Source organism: Verticillium nonalfalfae, assembly GCF_003724135.2.
Source record: "Verticillium nonalfalfae strain VnAa140/NRRL 66861 chromosome Unknown scaffold_39, whole genome shotgun sequence".
NCBI lineage: Eukaryota > Fungi > Ascomycota > Sordariomycetes > Glomerellales > Plectosphaerellaceae > Verticillium > Verticillium nonalfalfae.
Genome location: NW_021167264.1, coordinates 115,961 through 132,701, shown reverse-complemented (window position 1 = coordinate 132,701; position 16,741 = coordinate 115,961). Strand labels below are relative to the sequence as shown.

At 56.4% G+C, this 16,741-nt stretch overlaps 5 protein-coding genes across 5 annotated transcripts; 2 read left to right on the top strand and 3 right to left on the bottom strand.

The window, feature by feature from the left end:
- Positions 1–864: 864 nt before the first annotated feature.
- On the bottom strand, positions 865–2,639 carry PKA1 (camp-dependent protein kinase catalytic subunit; the record flags this gene model as incomplete). Its single annotated transcript, XM_028640012.1, has 4 exons — positions 865–892; positions 956–1,330; positions 1,400–1,653; positions 1,719–2,639. The coding sequence occupies 4 exons, from the start codon at positions 2,637–2,639 to the stop codon at positions 865–867; spliced, it is 1,578 nt and encodes a 525-aa protein (XP_028495677.1).
- A 3,337-nt stretch (positions 2,640–5,976) lies between these two features.
- Positions 5,977–7,920, top strand: D7B24_005866 (uncharacterized protein; the record flags this gene model as incomplete). Its single annotated transcript, XM_028640011.1, has 1 exon — positions 5,977–7,920. The coding sequence occupies one exon, from the start codon at positions 5,977–5,979 to the stop codon at positions 7,918–7,920; it is 1,944 nt and encodes a 647-aa protein (XP_028495676.1).
- A 187-nt stretch (positions 7,921–8,107) lies between these two features.
- Positions 8,108–8,668, bottom strand: D7B24_005865 (uncharacterized protein; the record flags this gene model as incomplete). The annotated part of the gene is made up of 1 exon (XM_028640010.1): positions 8,108–8,668. One exon carries the CDS (start codon positions 8,666–8,668, stop codon positions 8,108–8,110), a length of 561 nt encoding a protein of 186 aa, XP_028495675.1.
- Positions 8,669–9,921: 1,253 nt separating this feature from the next.
- Positions 9,922–12,854, bottom strand: D7B24_005864 (uncharacterized protein; the record flags this gene model as incomplete). Its single annotated transcript, XM_028640009.1, has 5 exons — positions 9,922–10,280; positions 10,358–11,007; positions 11,074–11,816; positions 11,867–12,384; positions 12,443–12,854. The coding sequence occupies 5 exons, from the start codon at positions 12,852–12,854 to the stop codon at positions 9,922–9,924; spliced, it is 2,682 nt and encodes an 893-aa protein (XP_028495674.1).
- A 1,130-nt stretch (positions 12,855–13,984) lies between these two features.
- D7B24_005863 (uncharacterized protein) lies at positions 13,985–15,115 on the top strand (the record flags this gene model as incomplete). The annotated part of the gene is made up of 1 exon (XM_028640008.1): positions 13,985–15,115. One exon carries the CDS (start codon positions 13,985–13,987, stop codon positions 15,113–15,115), a length of 1,131 nt encoding a protein of 376 aa, XP_028495673.1.
- Positions 15,116–16,741: the final 1,626 nt, after the last annotated feature.

Sequence of the window (16,741 nt, the reverse complement as noted above, 5' to 3'; positions counted from 1 at the left end):
CATCCCCGCACTTTCGGTGAGGCGCTCCTGACTTCTCCCTCCTCGCTGTCTGTTTCCTGCCTCTTGTCTGATACCGCCTTCCGCCGCCTCCTGCTGCCTCCTGCTGCCTCCTACTGCCTTCTGCTACTGCCTCCTTGCTATGCAGTGCGGTGCAGCGCTGGTCGCCCCTGAGCCCTTGCGACTCGATCTGTGCCGTCGCCTTGTTCCACGAGACGCGAAATAACTGGCTTGACCTCATCATAGCCGTCTCACATCTGCCCGCATCATTGGCGAATCTGCATCAAGAAATACCGTGCGAAAACCTTGCCACAGTAACATATATTGTCATGTCATGGTAAAGCCATCGCATAGTGGCCATGGTAGGCAGACCATGGCCAGGTGATGTAGGGCGTTGTCGTTGCAGGGCGTATTCGATACTGTAGCACTCCAGCCGCCTCCTCTCCTCGCGCACATCTAACACCTGCATCCAAGCGCCTGTGTCTTTCCAAACCTGAGCCCTCTGTTTTCGCATCCCAGCAGGAAACTGACAAGAAAAAAGCGTCCTCATGTCCCGTCATCCAGCGCCCATCGTCTTGGCACATTGATTATCCAGAAAAATAATAACCAGAACGACACCATAGCAAGTGCGCTAGCGCTCATCACGACCGACCCTTCTCCGCTGCTTCGGACATGTCGCATTCCTTTCCCGGCCTGCCGGTGTGGCCATGACGGATGGCCTGGTTGGGCCACATGGGGCCCCGCATGAGCGCCTGTGGTCCCGTTGATAGATTTGCCTTGGCTGTGTCTTTCCTACCGGACGTCATCTCTGCCGACATTCGCATCATTGGCCTCTGATACCCTTGCGATCATGGCGAGGGGGCGAACTCAAAACTCGGTGAAGAGGTGGCCGTATCTGGATCGCGGTTGGGTCAGTCACTTGTATTCCGCTCCCCCGCAGCCCCAGTGCTTTACTTACTCGTCGTGCCCCGTCGCACCGTACTTCTCAGTCTCTTCTGGGTACCGGTCGAATTGGCTTGCGTCACCCGTGCCACCCTTGACGGGCGGGCTGTACGGCGCATCAATGTCCTTCTTCGCCAATCGCTCCCACGTAACCTCCGCGAACCAGGGGTGGTTCTTGACGTCCTTCGAGCCGTGGTAAAGGTTGCCCAGACGCTTCGTCAAATCCGCCGTGATCAGCTTCTCCAAGAGGTCCCGCGCGCTAGGGTCCATGTACTGCGGGTACTTGACCTTGCCGCGCAGGATGTTTTCGTAGATCTTCATCGGCGACCCGCTGTCCCAAAAGGGCGTGTAGCCGCACAGCATTTCGTAGACGAGGATACCTAGTGACCACCTTTTTTTTTCGCACGTTAGCCTGCCCTGCTCGCTTGCATTGCGGGACGCGAGGAATGAGGCCACCTACCAATCCACGGACTTGTTGTAGCCCTTGTTCGATACGACCTCGGGCGCCAGGTAGTCAGGTGTGCCGCAAAGCGTCCATGTCTTGTCCGGTACCTTCTTCGCGAATCCAAAATCAGTAATCTTGAGGTGGCCGTGTCGATCAAGCAAGAGGTTCTCTGGCTTCAGATCTCGGTAGATTATGTCCTTCTCGTGCATGTATTCCAGCGCGAGCGTGACCTCGGCGGCATAAAATTTGGCGACAGGGTTCGGGAATCGCTATACAATTACGTGTCAGTCAAGCTGGGACGTCCGACCCCGGCCGGGCGTCTCTAGTTACTTACACCGGATTTGCGAAGCAACGAAAACAGCTCGCCGCCCTCGACAAAGTCCATGACCATGTATAAGTTCTTGGAGTCCTGGAAAGTGCCCCACAGGGTTATCAGGAATGGATGCTTGACCTCGCCGAGCATGCGCCGCTCATCGTTCGTGTGCTCGACCTGCTTCATCTTGACGACCTGCGCCTTCTTGAGAACCTTGACGGCGTAGAAGCGTTGGTTGTGTTTAGACTGGACAAGGTGTACACGGCCGAAGCTGCCGGTGCCGAGGGTGCGTAGCAAATCGAAATCGGTGAGGGTGTATTTGCCCTTGGTCTGGCGAGCCTGGCCTTGGTCTTGGCCATGTTGTTGCAGTTGATGCTGGTGGTTGTGTAGTTGCTGTTGTGGGGGATGCATCATGGATTGGGCTTGTTGCTGTTGTAGGCGTTCGGGATCGGTGCCAGGACTGGCCGAGGGTTGAATGTGAGACGCGGGTTGGGTTAGGAATGTGTTGGACTGCTGATTCGAACCGTCATGCTGTTGAGGGGGGTTGATGAGGTTACTGATACTCGGTAGGCTTTTTTGCGAGTCGGATTGCAGAGGGTTGTGGTGAAGAGCCGCGTGAGGGCTGTTCTGGTGATTTGCCGGGTGAACAGATACGGGATACATGCCCGGCGACAGGTTGTCGGCCTCAGAAGAAGGCGCCAATTGATGCTGCTGCTGCTGTTGCTGCTGCTGTTGCGGCTGCTGGGGATTCACCTGCGAATTGGCCGAGGCAGACGCTGACGGCGAAGAGGAAACGACAGAGGCAACAGGAATGGAGCTCGACTTGCGCGCGGCGTTGGTGGGGGTGATTGGGCTGTTGGGCTGGCTCGAGGTTTGTGGCTCCTGATTGTTGTCTCGTGTCCGCTTCTTCTTGAGTAGCCCGGAGAGATTGAGGGAAGGCATAAGGGAGAGGAGAGGGGGGGTTGGTCAGGGAGAAGAGAAGCGGCGTCGCAACCCTCAGAGGCGAAAAAGCACTGGTGGTGCCGGGGTAGGCGTTTTCGAGTTGGCGAGAGTTGGGATGGGCAGGATCAGGGCCAAGTCAGAGTCAGAGACAGGAATGGCGGAGAACGGTTGATGGCGGTGGCAGCTTGGAGCGCAGCACGGCTGACGGCCGGGGGGCTCGTGGGTTCGGTTTCGTGGTTCTTGTCCGTAGCTCGTGGCTCGTGGAGCACGGGGAGGATCAGGTCTGAGAATGTGAGAACAGACGGGAACAGCGCCCGGGAGCGTGGAGACGTTTTGGAGGGGGAGGGTGGTGTGGGTGGGTATGGACGACGACGGGATCAGGCTAACAACAACGAACGCAGGGGGCTGCAGGCGTCAATTGTTAGGGAGAGGGGCGCTGGTTTGAACAATGCGGGCCCAGTGGCACATTCCAGGACAGGACACTGGGACCTTGGGTGTGTCGTAGGAGTCAGTGAGAGCCGGGGCCAGTCGCAAGGGGGTGAACCGTGGCTGGCGAGAAGCAGCTTGCGGAATGGGAGCTCGAATGCGAACTGTAGCAGCAGTGGTAGGTTCAATAGCAGAAAAAGGATGAAAACAGCATCAACGTCCCGGCCGTCAGTCCTGCTCGGCTGCCGTGCCTGCGAACTGTCTGTCGCCTTCAACGTTACTTCGTCTGCTGGTAGGTCGGTTTGAGCCGTGCAGAGAAGCAAGTATGGTCGCGGTCTGACGTCGGTTCGATGTTGTTTCTTCTGGCTACAGCGAACGTCCCACGGGATGAAAAGGTTGGGGTGGATGGCTGGGCTTGACAGGTTCGGTCCAGGTCCTGGTTGTCTGTGTCTCAAGGCTCAGTTTGGGACATGCCAGATCTACGAGCAAAGATAGAGCAGTTGCGTACAGGGGCATATACAGATGTGTAGGTAGGTAGAGCAATTGCAGCGTGATTTTTCTTCCGAAGTCGATGTGAGGGGGTTCGGGTCAAAGACTGGCCACGTCTGGTGGGCGCGGATGCTGTGCTGGGCTGATCACGAATCGCTTGATCGGCTGGGTGCAGTGGCTCGGATTGGATGGATCAGACGGGATGGGTCAGGTAGGTAGGGGAGGGTGGGGAGGATCTCGAACAAAGGGATAGAGGGTGACGAGGATAAGAGGATGTATAGCGAGGAGTAGGGGTGGTGAAGGAGGGGGGGAGGAGGAGGAGGTACGGTGAGGTGAGCAATGGTGGAGAGACAAGGTAAAAGCAAAGCTAGAGCAAGACGAGGGCAGGGCAGACAAGACAAACGAACGAAGATGGGATGGGGACGGGGAGAGAGCGATTGGGGATGCAACAGTGAAAACGAACCAACGAACAAGCCACCAACAATTGGACGGGCTGCACGATGCGATGGGCCAGGAAAGTGGGCAGAACAGGGTAAGGTCGTACCAGTGTGGTTGCTTCGAGTCAAGCAGCCTAGCTTGTCTGCTGGCTGGGTCGGTAGTTCCTCTACGCTGCTCGTGAGAATCCTGACTGACTCTGTGGAGGCTGACGGGGAGGCTTGAGATACCATGTACATGTAGCTCTGCCTTGGTAGCTCTGCCTTGGTTGGGCGGGGCCCTGTACGTCAAATGGAGGGGTGAGTCTTGTTCAATGGCTCGTTTGTCGATTTGCAAAATGGAAGGCAGCCAGGTCTAGATGAGCCCTGGGAAGTGTTTGAAAGCAGGCGGGACACAATGGATGAGAGGATGCACAATCGGTGATGCAATTCGGACGGTGGAGGAGGAAACAGAGGGTGGATGATGAGGGGTTGGAGGATGTGCGGGGTCGCAGACATCTGTCTGTCTCTTGCTTGGGTGAGTGGGTTGAGCGGAAATAGATAGCGTGATGGTCCGAGCTGGTGGTTGATGATGTCGTTTGCAATGTGAGGCCCTGTTGTTAGCGGAACCCAATTCGGTACTATGTCTTGGTGCTTCGAGAAGCAGTGGCTTCATGCCGTCGGCGGGCTCACTAACATCAAGGCCAGTTCAACGTGCCATCGGATGAGATCAACTGCGTGCACATCCGGAAACAGCATGCATCGCACATCGCACATCGCACATGCCAATAACTCTCATCTCAGATGACAACGATCTCAGTGTGACAGCGGACGAGCGAAGCCACCGTCGGTGGCGATGCCAATGGCGTGGGCGAGAGAGACGCCAAAACGGACAAGAGCGGAGGAGCCTGTGAGGGGAAACAGAGGATCGGCCCCCACTCTCTCTCTCCTCCCACTGGCGAGCGGCCCACATTCAAGGTCTGTTGTTGGAAGGCAGAGAAGGGACAAACGTAACCCCCTAGACCTTATGAACATCTGCTGTCTCCGAGATCCATTCACAGCATACGCAACGGGCGTCTTGTTGGTGCAGTTGTGTATACAGTAGCCTTGATTGCAGCTGCGAGTATCCGCGGCCAGGTGAGGGCCTGGTGACGAAGATGCTTGCTTTTCCGAGAGAGTCGCCGGCTCCTGACTCAATGGCCCGTCAATAAGATTGGCCGCATCCATACAATGTCCTGCATCACCGAATTCTTTAGTTCAAGGCTGCCGCATCTGTCGTAGGGTACCAGGTTTGATCTCGGCTGTGGCCCGTCCGAGCCTCCCCGAGATCGATCTCACAGCGGCCTTCTCACCTCTGACCGTTCGTCTCGCCCTGAGTCTAGCGGCTTGCGCTCCTCGACTTCCTGGGAAGAACCATGAAACGAGAAAAGACCCCCGCAAACTGGGTTACTGTTCGATCCACTGAACACACCTCTCAATCACAAAACTGCATTCTTGTCCTGCCTATTGTTAACGACATGACCCGGGCAGTAAGCAAGCATTGGCTGCAACTGCAGTGAGGGAGGGGAGGGGGAAGCTTTATCGATAAGGACCCCTGCTCGAGCCCCTCCAGCTGAGGTCTGGACCACCTCAAATCAAGGCCAAGCGACGACGATACAGGACACACGACACGCTGATCATCTTGGGTGCACATCACTTTCATCCACCGCAAATAACTCATAAGACTGTTCAACTGGACGTCACAGTCCTCAGGAGCTTGCAGCAATCTCTCGACTGCCCCTAACGTGACACACATGTAAGTTGCTGTCTGGTACTCGACCCACCCCTCTCGGCATAGGTACTGCCTAGAGCCCCTCAACTATTCCTTCTCCATCGCCTGCCGCCTTGCTGCTGACACGCCACCGCACGCGTCTGTTGAGACCTCAGAAACCCCCTTTCGTCTTTGTCCTGAGATATGATGCTTCTCCAGGCCGTGCTAACGTAATGTGCTCTTCGTAGTCTGCTCCGTCATGGTGGCTGATCAGAAAACGGCCCCCTCCCTGGGCGGAACCCAGGTTGGCGGTGGCGCCAGCGAGACGCAGCGAATTGTCAAGACGCTGAATGATCCTATCAAAAAGCATCTGAGAAGCGTATTCAACTCCACTGCCGGCGCAGACGGGCGTTGGCAGCAAGAGGAAATCGCCTCATTCTTGAAGAACGTCCAGGGCGACGCCCACGACACAGATGCTCCACCCAAGCAGCCCGGCATCGCTTCGACAGACGGCCTCAGCTACGATGAATTTCTCGCCTACATGACGTCCGCTTCTTCGGCTGTCACGGCGCCCCCGAAGGATCAGGATCTGTCATGGCCTCTCCACAGCTACTTTATCAGCTCGAGCCACAACACCTACCTCACCGGCAACCAGCTCTACAGCGAGTCCAGCACCGATGCCTACAAGAACGTCCTGCTTCGCGGCTGCAGGTGCATTGAGATTGATGTCTGGGACGGGGACGACTCGGACTCGGAGAGCTCCATCAGCAGCGACGAGGAAGGAACTGCCCCCGCAGCCTCGGCGCCCAAGAAGAAGGAGAGCCGACTCCAGAGACTCAAGGACAAGGTGCCGAATCCGCTCGCACGAAAGCTTAAACGCTTGTCGTTGACAGGCTCCGAAGCGGCCGCGAAGCCCAGCAGCAGCGAAACGAAGACCCCTGCTGCGTCCTCTGAACCCGCGACGCTGAAGAAGACACCTTCTCCGCAACTGGCTATTGTCGAGCCACGTGTGCTCCACGGGTATACCCTTACCAAGGAGGTCTCGTTCCGCGATGTCTGTGTCACCATACGCGACTACGCCTTCAAGACAACGGATACGCCGCTGATTGCTAGTCTCGAAGTGCACTGCAGCGCTGAGCAGCAGAGCATCATGGTGAAAATCATGAAAGAGGTCTGGGCCGAGCTGCTCGTTCCCACTCCCGATGCTGAGGCCACGCAGCTGCCCCAACCCGGCCAGCTGAGGAACAAGATTATCGTCAAGGTCAAGTACGCTCCTCCTGGTAGCTCACCCGGACGCGACACTCCGGACCAGGACGATGAGACGCCTGCCGATGGCAAGAAAGCCAAGCCATCCAAGATCACGCAGGAGCTCAGCGATCTGGGCTTCAACAGCCGCGGCGTCTCTTTCAAAAGCCTCGACCAGCCTGAGGCCGCCATGCCGACGCACATTTTTTCCCTCGCTGAGAAGAAGGTTATCGACGTACACGAGGAGAACAGCAAGGCTCTCTTCGCGCACAATCAGAACTACATGATGCGCGCATACCCTTCAGGCATGCGCATCAGATCCTCCAACCTTGATCCTGCCCCCTTCTGGCGCAAGGGCATCCAAATCGTGGCGCTGAACTGGCAGAGATGGGACGAAGGCATGATGCTGAACGAAGGCATGTTCGCTGGCACGCACGGCTACGTTCTCAAGCCCGAGGGCTACCGCGGCTCCAAGGGCGTCACCCACGTGGAAAATGTTGTCCCCGCCTCTCAGATCATCCGCAAGACGCTGGACTTGCAGATTGACATTCTCGCCGCGCAGAATATACCGCTGCCGCCAGGCGACGACGACGCCAAGGGCTTCAAGCCATATGTCAAGGTCGAGCTCCACATCGAGGGGCCCGAGGAGCACATCGCCGACGACGGGCAGGAGAGGGAGGGCGAGTACAAGGAGCGCACGCAGACGCTGCGCGGGCGCGATCCGGACTTTGGCGGCGAGGCGCTCAAGTTCACGGGCATCACGGGCGTGGTCGAGGAGCTCGCGTTTGTGCGCTTCACCGTTCGCGACGATGAGTTTGGCCGTGACGATCTGTCGGCGTGGGCGTGCGTCAGGCTCAACAGGCTGCGCGGTGGCTACCGTTTCGTGCACCTGTCTGACTGCGAGGGGCATCTCACCGAGGGCGTGCTGCTTGTGCGGGTGACGAAGCTTCTGCGATGAGAGCTCTCGCGTGACTTCTGAGGACACGGGAGAAGAAGTGAGAGTCTGGGAAGGGGGTTACGAAGCATGATCTGAAATGTGGAAATGACAGCATTGGGCGTCTGAGAATTATTTGAAAATGTGTCTAGGGAAATTGAAAAACAAGGTCATTACGAGTATCCTCTCGTTCATTCGCTCGCCCATCCGCTCAGACGGGGACGCCAGCCGCCTTCTCCCGCTTGGCCTCCCCCTTTTCGGCCAGCTTGGCGCTGTGCAGCTTGACGCCCGCCTTCTCCATCAGCTTGCCCGTTTTGCTGTCGCCCTTGGCCTGGCTCTGGCCGACAGGACTGACACGCGGGGCGGCGGCGTCGCCATGCGGTGTACCGGCGTGACTGGCCTCGGAGGCGATCTCTGTCGGAACCGTGCCGTCAGGGTTACGGTGCGTGGTCTCGGTGCCTTCCATCTCCGTGCCCATCGTCGTCTGCTGGTGCCGAAGCGTGGGATCCGTCAGCGAGGGCCCAGGACCGCTGGCGGGGCCGGTGCCGAGCCCGAGACCCGAGGACTGGGCGCGCTGCTCGTAGGTCGGCAGGCCAGAGGACGTGGAGGCGCCGAGGCTGGAGTCAGAATGGGTGTAGGACAGGGAGTCTGCGCCGTGCAGGCCGGAGACGTGGTGGGGCTGGAGGCGCCGGTCAGTTTCTTGGAGGTCCGAAAGGAGAATGGCAGATGCGGAACGGTGGGGGGTGGTGGGACGCACGACGTCTTGGGACATGGCAGCGTGGCGTGAGCGATAGGCCTGCGAAGTGAACCTTCTGGTCCGGGGGGCGTCTGAAAAGCTTGTGCAAGGTTTGGCGGTGCTTGGAAGGTGGAGGTTTGGTAGTATGGCTTGTGTCTTGTGTTCGGAGAGAAGCTTCCCTCCGAGGAAAAGCAGCCGGATGTACCCAAGAGATATAGTTCCTCTTCCCCTCCCCCTAATTTCAACTCGAACAGCCTTGTCAGCTCGCCATCGATGTCATATTGTCAAGCGGGCGCTGGAAGTGTGGGATGACAGGCGTGGCGCGCGTGGTGTTACGCCAGCGGCCCATTGAAAGATGACGACGCTGCTCGGGCCGAGTGGGTGTGATGGATTTGCCTCATGGAGGGTGGATATTTCAGTGCGGGTTTCTCAACCTTGTGCTTCCAAACATTCATATCGAAAGCGCATTGTCCATCTTCATCGGCCAATAATAAACTCCTGAGCCTGGTGCTCTGGCTACGGCTTGAGAGACGCCCTTCTACGGTGTACTGAGGCTTCCATTACCTGGAATCTGTAATGTTCAGTGGCAAAATGGGATATGGGAAGGACACACCCACCACCTGGTTGAGAAGGAGAGCCGCAAGATGGGACAGCCACCGGGAAAGAGTGCTCGACGGACAACATGTCGTCACGTCACAGCTCACAGTGGACTTCGGTACGTCATCTAGGAAAGGCAGGGGCCTGGCGGGTCTATGCTTCCCGACACAAGCTCCGCTTCCCCACAATTGGCTGGTGCCAGCCTCCAAGCTCTTGCCCCTTACCCCTGAAAGACCTTTCAGTACGCCAGCCCTACCTAGCTGCCTAGGTAGGTGGGATGACTACGGCGTGGACGACAGTTGAGAGGCATTCGATAACTTTATCTAGAAGATTGCGCAATTTGCTTTAAGATCTAACTTATACAAGCGGTATGTATTAGTTGTCGCTTCAGCCTACTCTGGTTCTCCTTGGAACCGATGGTGCTGCTCAGTTTCGACTTTTGCTTGCGACTCAACTAAGGCTACCTATAACGAGACAGGCTTGCAGGACGACCAAGTCGAATGGCACGGCCGCGACGGGCCGCCGACAAATACAGGTCTGACAAAATATATATCCTAGCTACCTAACAAAATCAAATCAGCCACCATTGTATCGCAGCGTCGGAAGACGACAGCGACTACGGCACCTCGAAAACAAACAGAAACCAGGCAGCCTGGACCATCATGGCACACTCTCCCATTCAATGCAGCCCTCTAGAAACTGAACTTCATCAAGGCCGGATTCAACAGAACGGGCAGCAAAAAGTGACACACGGTCACGCTCGCGAGCGGGTAGATGGAAGCAAACTCGTCGATGCGCCAGACCCGCGGGAACAGGTACATGCCGCATACCATGAGCGCCGTCATGAGGAAGCAGAAGAGGAATGTACCGCAGAAACTCTTGAGGATCTTGGGAACCTCCTCCAAGAAATTACACCGTTCCACCTCCTTGGATGTTGCGCCCCACTGGATATTGATTTCGAAGAAGTGGCAGAGGAGCGCCTTGGACACGTGAAGTGAGATGCCACCGAGAAATATGGTGAAGAGGGGAGCCCATTTGAAGTTGGAAATGACTGAGTCGTTAGCAAGCCTCTGTGTCGGGCTGATACGATGCAGGAAGGTCACTCAAAGAAGAGAGGGACACACGTACGAGCTTGTATGAGGCCCTGTTGCCCCAGCCGATAACGCAGCACAGCAAGACAGACATTGCTCGCTACAGGAAAGACGATAATAATGGCGAAATAGACCGCGAACGAATCGATATAGTACTTATCATAGTGGCCGAAAAACCAACCGGTGAGAAAGTAGTTGAGCAGGGTTAATGGCCACGATAGACCAATTGCATAGTATGTCGTGATGTATGCCATTATGGTGCACTTCTTGTAGAATGGGATATTCGACCAAGCGAACTGGCGGAATAGCGGCGTGAAGGGACCTCTGTAGGGCCACTTTCGGAGAGGATGGAACAGCAGCTCGTTCACGCCGTACGCGTACTTTTCCCAGCGCATCAATTCGTCATAGACGGTCAGTGACACGCCCTCCTTGAAGCCGTCGCCTGTGTAGGCCCCGAAGCGCAGCTGGTAGCCCGAGGTCTGCAGTCGCAACGCCATGTCAAAGTCCTCGGAGACGTGGGATTCGGACCAGAACTTTTCGCACTTGTCATGCTCGCAGATGTAGGAGGCAGCGTCCTGCAGCGCTGACCATCGCATGATAGCATTGTGCCCTACGAAGGGTGGAATGTCGCCCATGGCCACGGCAAAGGTGATGCTGGTGTAAATCAGGTTGGTAAACCAAGTAACTCTGGGGTCAAACGTCAGTAATTATCCAACGAAAAGCTCAAGTTTGAACGGCAATGGCAAAACGTACCCCTTCTCGAAAAACGAGTCGCTAACATTCATCACACCTGATGTGTACTGGATAACGGCGACCTGTGGCGATGCCTCCATCTCGCTGACGGCATCGAGGAGACAATCACTTGGGACTCTGGTATCGGAATCAATCAGGAGAATGTACTCCCCGATGCGGACGTTGCCGCCGGCCATGGTGCGTCCTTGATCCTCTTCAATGACCTTGTCCATGCATCGTCTGTATGCTTCTAACTCCGCGTCGTGATTCCATTTCTCATTGCGTTCCACGGTCAAGAGCTTGCCTTCGATCAGGTTACTGATCCTGAGGCCGTAATTCATATTCGACGCCTTCTTGAATCGCCCTCGCCGGACGAAAGCACGCGCCGTCGAGTCTTTGGGCTTGGGGTCATGCTTTGGCCGAGCCGTCCAGCCGATGTTGTGCTCGTCATAGAATTCCCGACGCATCTGCGCCTCGTCTTCAGATAGCAGTTGCATACCGTCGTCGTTGACAAAGATGTTGGCGCTCCCTCCCTGCATCTCGTATGTTGAAATGGCAGTCTTGACTGACAGAACAGTGGGCTTGATGACAGGGTTCAGGCCTTCCTTGTAGACCGGCATCTGTATAGTGACGTGGGGAAATGAACCCTGGGCTCTGTCTAGACGTCGCGGAGCCTTGCCTGAATAGTTCTGCGAGTTCTCAACAACGCAGCCAACAGGGCCTACAAGTTCAAAGATATCGGCCACGATAATGAGGAAGAAGAACTAGATCAAGTTAGCAGCAGGAACCAACAATGTATAAGAAGACCACCTACAAGACTGACGGCAATTGTGAGCGGTGCAACGATGACGAGACACATCCTCAAGTAAGAGCCGTCAACGGTCGTCTGCAGAGCCAAGGCTCTCCAACCAAGGCCGAGACAAGAGATGGAGAGGCAGAGAGCAAGAGATACAATGATGCAGCTGCTGAGCTTTAAGGGCCTCACCTCAGCGACGATGCCATTCTCCAGGTCCGCTAGTGAGATCTCTTCTGGGATAGACTCCAGCGTGTGTCCTTTCTCGGCCCGCTGGTCCAACTCCTCAGCCATATGCCAGACATATCTGACAATCATTTGCTCGATATTTTCGGCTCTTGAAAGAACCTTCTGCGGATCGTCGTCCCACACCACCAACATCGGAGGGTCCTTGACAAAGGCGGCAAAATGATGCTTGTGGCAGCTGGGGAGGTGCCTCATACTCGGGAGCACTTGGAGTTTTAGGCCATCGGATACTGGGAGCGACTGGAGGTGGTCGGGCACCCTCAGCATGATGGACTGAACAACCGGTGAGTTGACTGTGATGGCACACTGTCCCAGGTTAGTGGCTGGTCCCCGCAGGTTGGAGGGACTTACCCACGCTGACGTTTAGCTGGCGGACCATCTCGAAGAAGCCATTCGGGATCGTTTCCAGGCTGGCTGGAGCACAGATGTAGTCCCCCCGGCCCTTCTTCAGAACAGCACCTTCCTCTGGGTCAAATCCAGACGCGTAGACTCTGCGCAACTGGTCTTGCCACAGGTTCTGTACCATAATCTCTGCTCTGATGTCTGCAACATGACCCAGATCCTGTCCTGCCCAGACGGGCAAGCATGTGTCTGGCTTGTTATTGGTGCGAGGGGGCGGTTGGGAAGACTGGGACTTCAGTGAACTGGATTTTCGATGGTTTGTAGAAGACCGCCGGGAGCTCTCCGACTCGGAACGGCTTCCTGGAGTATTGATTTGGTCGACTGGGTGTTCACTAACAAAGTAGTTCCTGAGAGCCTTCATGATGAATGTGTTATCTGGGGGCTGGGGGGATTTCGAGAGAGCTACTGTGTAATTTGAGAATAGAACTGATGTAATAATGGCAGCTTCAGGTCAAGTCTGCTTTTTCTCAGAAATGAATACTATGATCAGCATTGCAACTGCGAGATGAGGAAGAACGAACCCGACTGCAGGCTACCATATCGAATGGCTTTGATAAGAGATTCAAGCATATATTAAGGTCTCGATGGCAGAACTCAGAATCCTTCTTGCAGGAGGTGACCTCCGTACGTAGCAAGCCAAGCCAATGGAGTGATTCGGGATTAGACGTGGCCATGGTTTTGGTTTGAGTGTACACATGAAGAACGCCACCGCGCTGACTGGCAGCACCACAGGTCTACCATGGTCTGTTTGCACCATCGATAGAAGCTGAAGTCATGGAATTATAGCTCTGCAGTCTGAGTGGATCGATGTAAGTGGTCTTCACGTAGGCAAGACGGGATCGAGACTGGAGCACATTGAACGTCATTTCGAGGTTCTTTGCGTTACAGTAAGATGCAGTCATGTCATAGCTATACTCGCAGTCATTGTCAAATCACCTGCATGCTCGAGAGATGCGCGATCGGCCTTGTTCGCGTCCCTGACCTTGACACCGCAGTATGGCGTTGGTCCCCTGCTACGTGGCGTCTGCGAGGCGAAATCGCAGGTCTAAGAGAATAGGTAGGAATAAAGCCACCGGAAAGAAGCTTGTTCTTCTTGGATATCTTACAAGCCTTGTTAAGAGCGAGAGCCAACGATATCAGCTGGTTCGGACATGGGAGCAATGTAGCCCGTCGGCTGAGGTAGTGGAATTCTGCCGCTTCGCGATCGGACAGACTCTGGTCATAGAGAAGTCACATGCTCGTAAGGAGAAAGCGTAAAAGGACACAGGAGGTTCTGGAGGATCCCGAGATCGAAGGCGAGCTTGAGGCTGTCGAGAGCCTCCAGGTACAGGTGGTTGATCACCGCCCCACTCATACATGCTGATAAGATAAGCCCAACTTCCAGCGAACAAATCCATGTGACGTGATGGCCTCGAGCTTCCTCCAGCAAAATGCACAACAACGCGGCCCTGAGGTGTTCGAGCACGGCGACTCTGTGACGAGGCGGACACAATGTCAGGCTACCCGACCTCTCCCCGTCGGCGCCACATTCTATCGTCAATCAACCCCGAGAACGACGACGACGAACCACCATCAAAGCGTAGAAGACGCTCCGCCAGCCCATCGCGCGACAGAGACGAAGAGAGATCGCATGCCCGCAGGGAACGCACAAGGAAAAGCGACACAGAACGAGACTCACAGAAGAACCGATCGCCCCGAGCTCGCTCGAAAGATGAGGCCCGACCCTACGAAACAGAAGAAATGTCCGGCGCGGGGGACCACAAGCCCAGAGCCAAGCGCTTCCGATTCAAGTCCTCCCATTCTCGCCCGTCGCACCGCCACGACGATGACCCGGAACACCGCGCCTCGTCGCCATCGAGACGGAAGCGTCATCGACGGAGACAGCACCGCTCTCCGACGCCGCCCGACCCGTACGCCCCGCAACCGCTCTCCCCCGACGCCGCCTTTCGCGAGTCCCTCTTCGACGCCATGGCCGACGACGAGGGCGCCGCGTACTGGGAGTCCGTGTACGGGCAGCCGGTGCACGAGTACGCGGCCGAGGCCCGCGGCGAGCTCGAGCAGATGAACGAGGAGGAATACGCGACGTACGTCCGGCGGCGCATGTGGGAGAAGACGCACGAGGGTCTGCTCGAGGAACGAGAGGCGCGGAAGAAGGCGCGGGATGCTGCTCAGGAGGCACAGGCGCGCGAGGACAGGGATGCACGCAGGCGAGAGAGGGTCAACAGGGAGATGGAGGAGAGTCTGCGGCGCGGGGAGGAAAGGAGGGCCCGGCGGGGATGGAAGGACCGGTTTGCAGAGTACGGCCGGGCCTGGGCTGCGTGGGAGGCCGATACAGGCGCCAGGGATGCCAAGGATCTTCCATGGCCTGTGGAGAGCGGGAAGAGAGCAGACGTCAGCGATGGAGCGCTCGTGCGGCCGTTTTTCGTGCTCGGATTAGATGCCGCGGGCATCGGGGAGAGGGACTTCGCGGCACGGTTGCGGGAGGAACGGGTTCGGTGGCATCCGGACAAGATTCAGCAACGGGTGGCCGGAGGTCATGTCGACCCGGAGGTGATGCGAGATGTGACGGCCGTGTTCCAAGTGGTGGACAAGCTGTGGGGGGAGACTCGCCAGAGCAAGTGAAGCAGGCTGCTTTGCGACACGATTTCTATGATACCCATCCATGCATACACCCAACATACAGACAGATACTGGCAAACGATCTCAAATTTCGTGCTTCTACGTCTACACCCGAGGAAAATCAAGCTTTGCGCCCGCTTGCCGTGGTAGGAGGCAAGACCCGCCGTCGGAAAGGACGAAGTGAAGCAGGCGTGAAGAACCGAAGACTGGGCGTCCCTCCTGTCTGGGGTGAATAAGCCTCAGCGACAGCAAGGGCGGGAGGATGCAGCAGTGTAACGTAATGGAGCGAGACAGGCCACGCAAGGCGAAGCAGCCAACACAAGAAAAGCGGCTGAAGACATGCTGCACTTGGAGGAGATGACTGGGGACGATCAACAGCAGCTCACCAGGGTCATACCGATGGGCCAAAACAGTCCACTTTACACGCACAGGCGTGTTGCTGTGTAAAATGACAAAGCTAGTATGGTATGATATGATGATAGGTCCCTCGGAGTATTTTCTCCTCCTCTTGCATGAACCACACGGTCAAGTCGAGGCCAGATACACTGGCGAGAAGCTACCCCCCCCCCCCCCCCCAACCCCTCGGTAGGCGGCTGCCGCCCCAGCCTCGTGTGGGTTGATTCTTTTGCTTCAGAGCCGCCAGTCCGTTTCAGAAGCAAGGATACACTCCAAGCTCTCTCGTTGAGAAACTCATGTCTGAATGGTTTCTCTCTCATCACCAGCCATGCCCCGGTCTCCCCATCCTCCTTCCGCGACAACGTCGCCTTGGGCCCGAAGCAAGCCCAAGGCGCTGTCACTCCATAGTCCCCCCCCCATCGTTGTTCCGATAATACAAAACGCAATGCAGCATTCGGGGGCCGGCGGTTGTCCCGTCAGCATGTCGTCAACCTGACATGGGCCCTTGTCCACATCGGTAGCAAGCACCCGAAGAGCGAGGTAAGGCGAGGCAAGAATAGAGTTACATAGCGCCCCGCCGCCACGGGCTGATGTTGGGGGGTTGTCTCTGAATGCATGCATGCAGCAGGACAGGACGCCGTGTTGACAGAGACACGCATTTGCATTGCATTTATTTATTGATTCCTCGGCCGCCAGTGTACACGACAAGAGAAGCAAGAAGGCCTTCGTGGGCCAGTGTAGTAAAGAGATTAGTAAAACAGTATAAGAACACGAGCAAAAAAAGACGCCCCTGGATTTTGAAAGAGACACACCCCCCCCCCCCCCTTGCTGTGCATGGTACGACATCGTATTCGCGGCCCCTTTTGCTTTCCTGCCGTGTCCTTTATTTTTTTCTTCCTTCCTTTCCCTCTGGTCATGTCGGGCGATGCAGCAAAAGATGATCTTTTTTGCGTCTCCACCCTCAGAGCCACTCTATGTCGCAGTCGAGCTGAGCACACCACTTTGGGGAGCGCCCAGCGCATCAGCGGGCTTGGTTGCAGGTTGGACTGGTGATGGGGATTCGTGCTGCAGACTTGGTGTTCTCCACAGATTACATCAGATCAGATCGGACGGCTGACGCGCGTTGGGGGGCGAGAAGTCGTCGCACTTGTTGCCGAGGCTGACTGTGAGTATTTTCAGGCAGGTACCTACCTAGGGAGGTTCCATGTATGTAATCCAGAGTGTGGGCAGGTA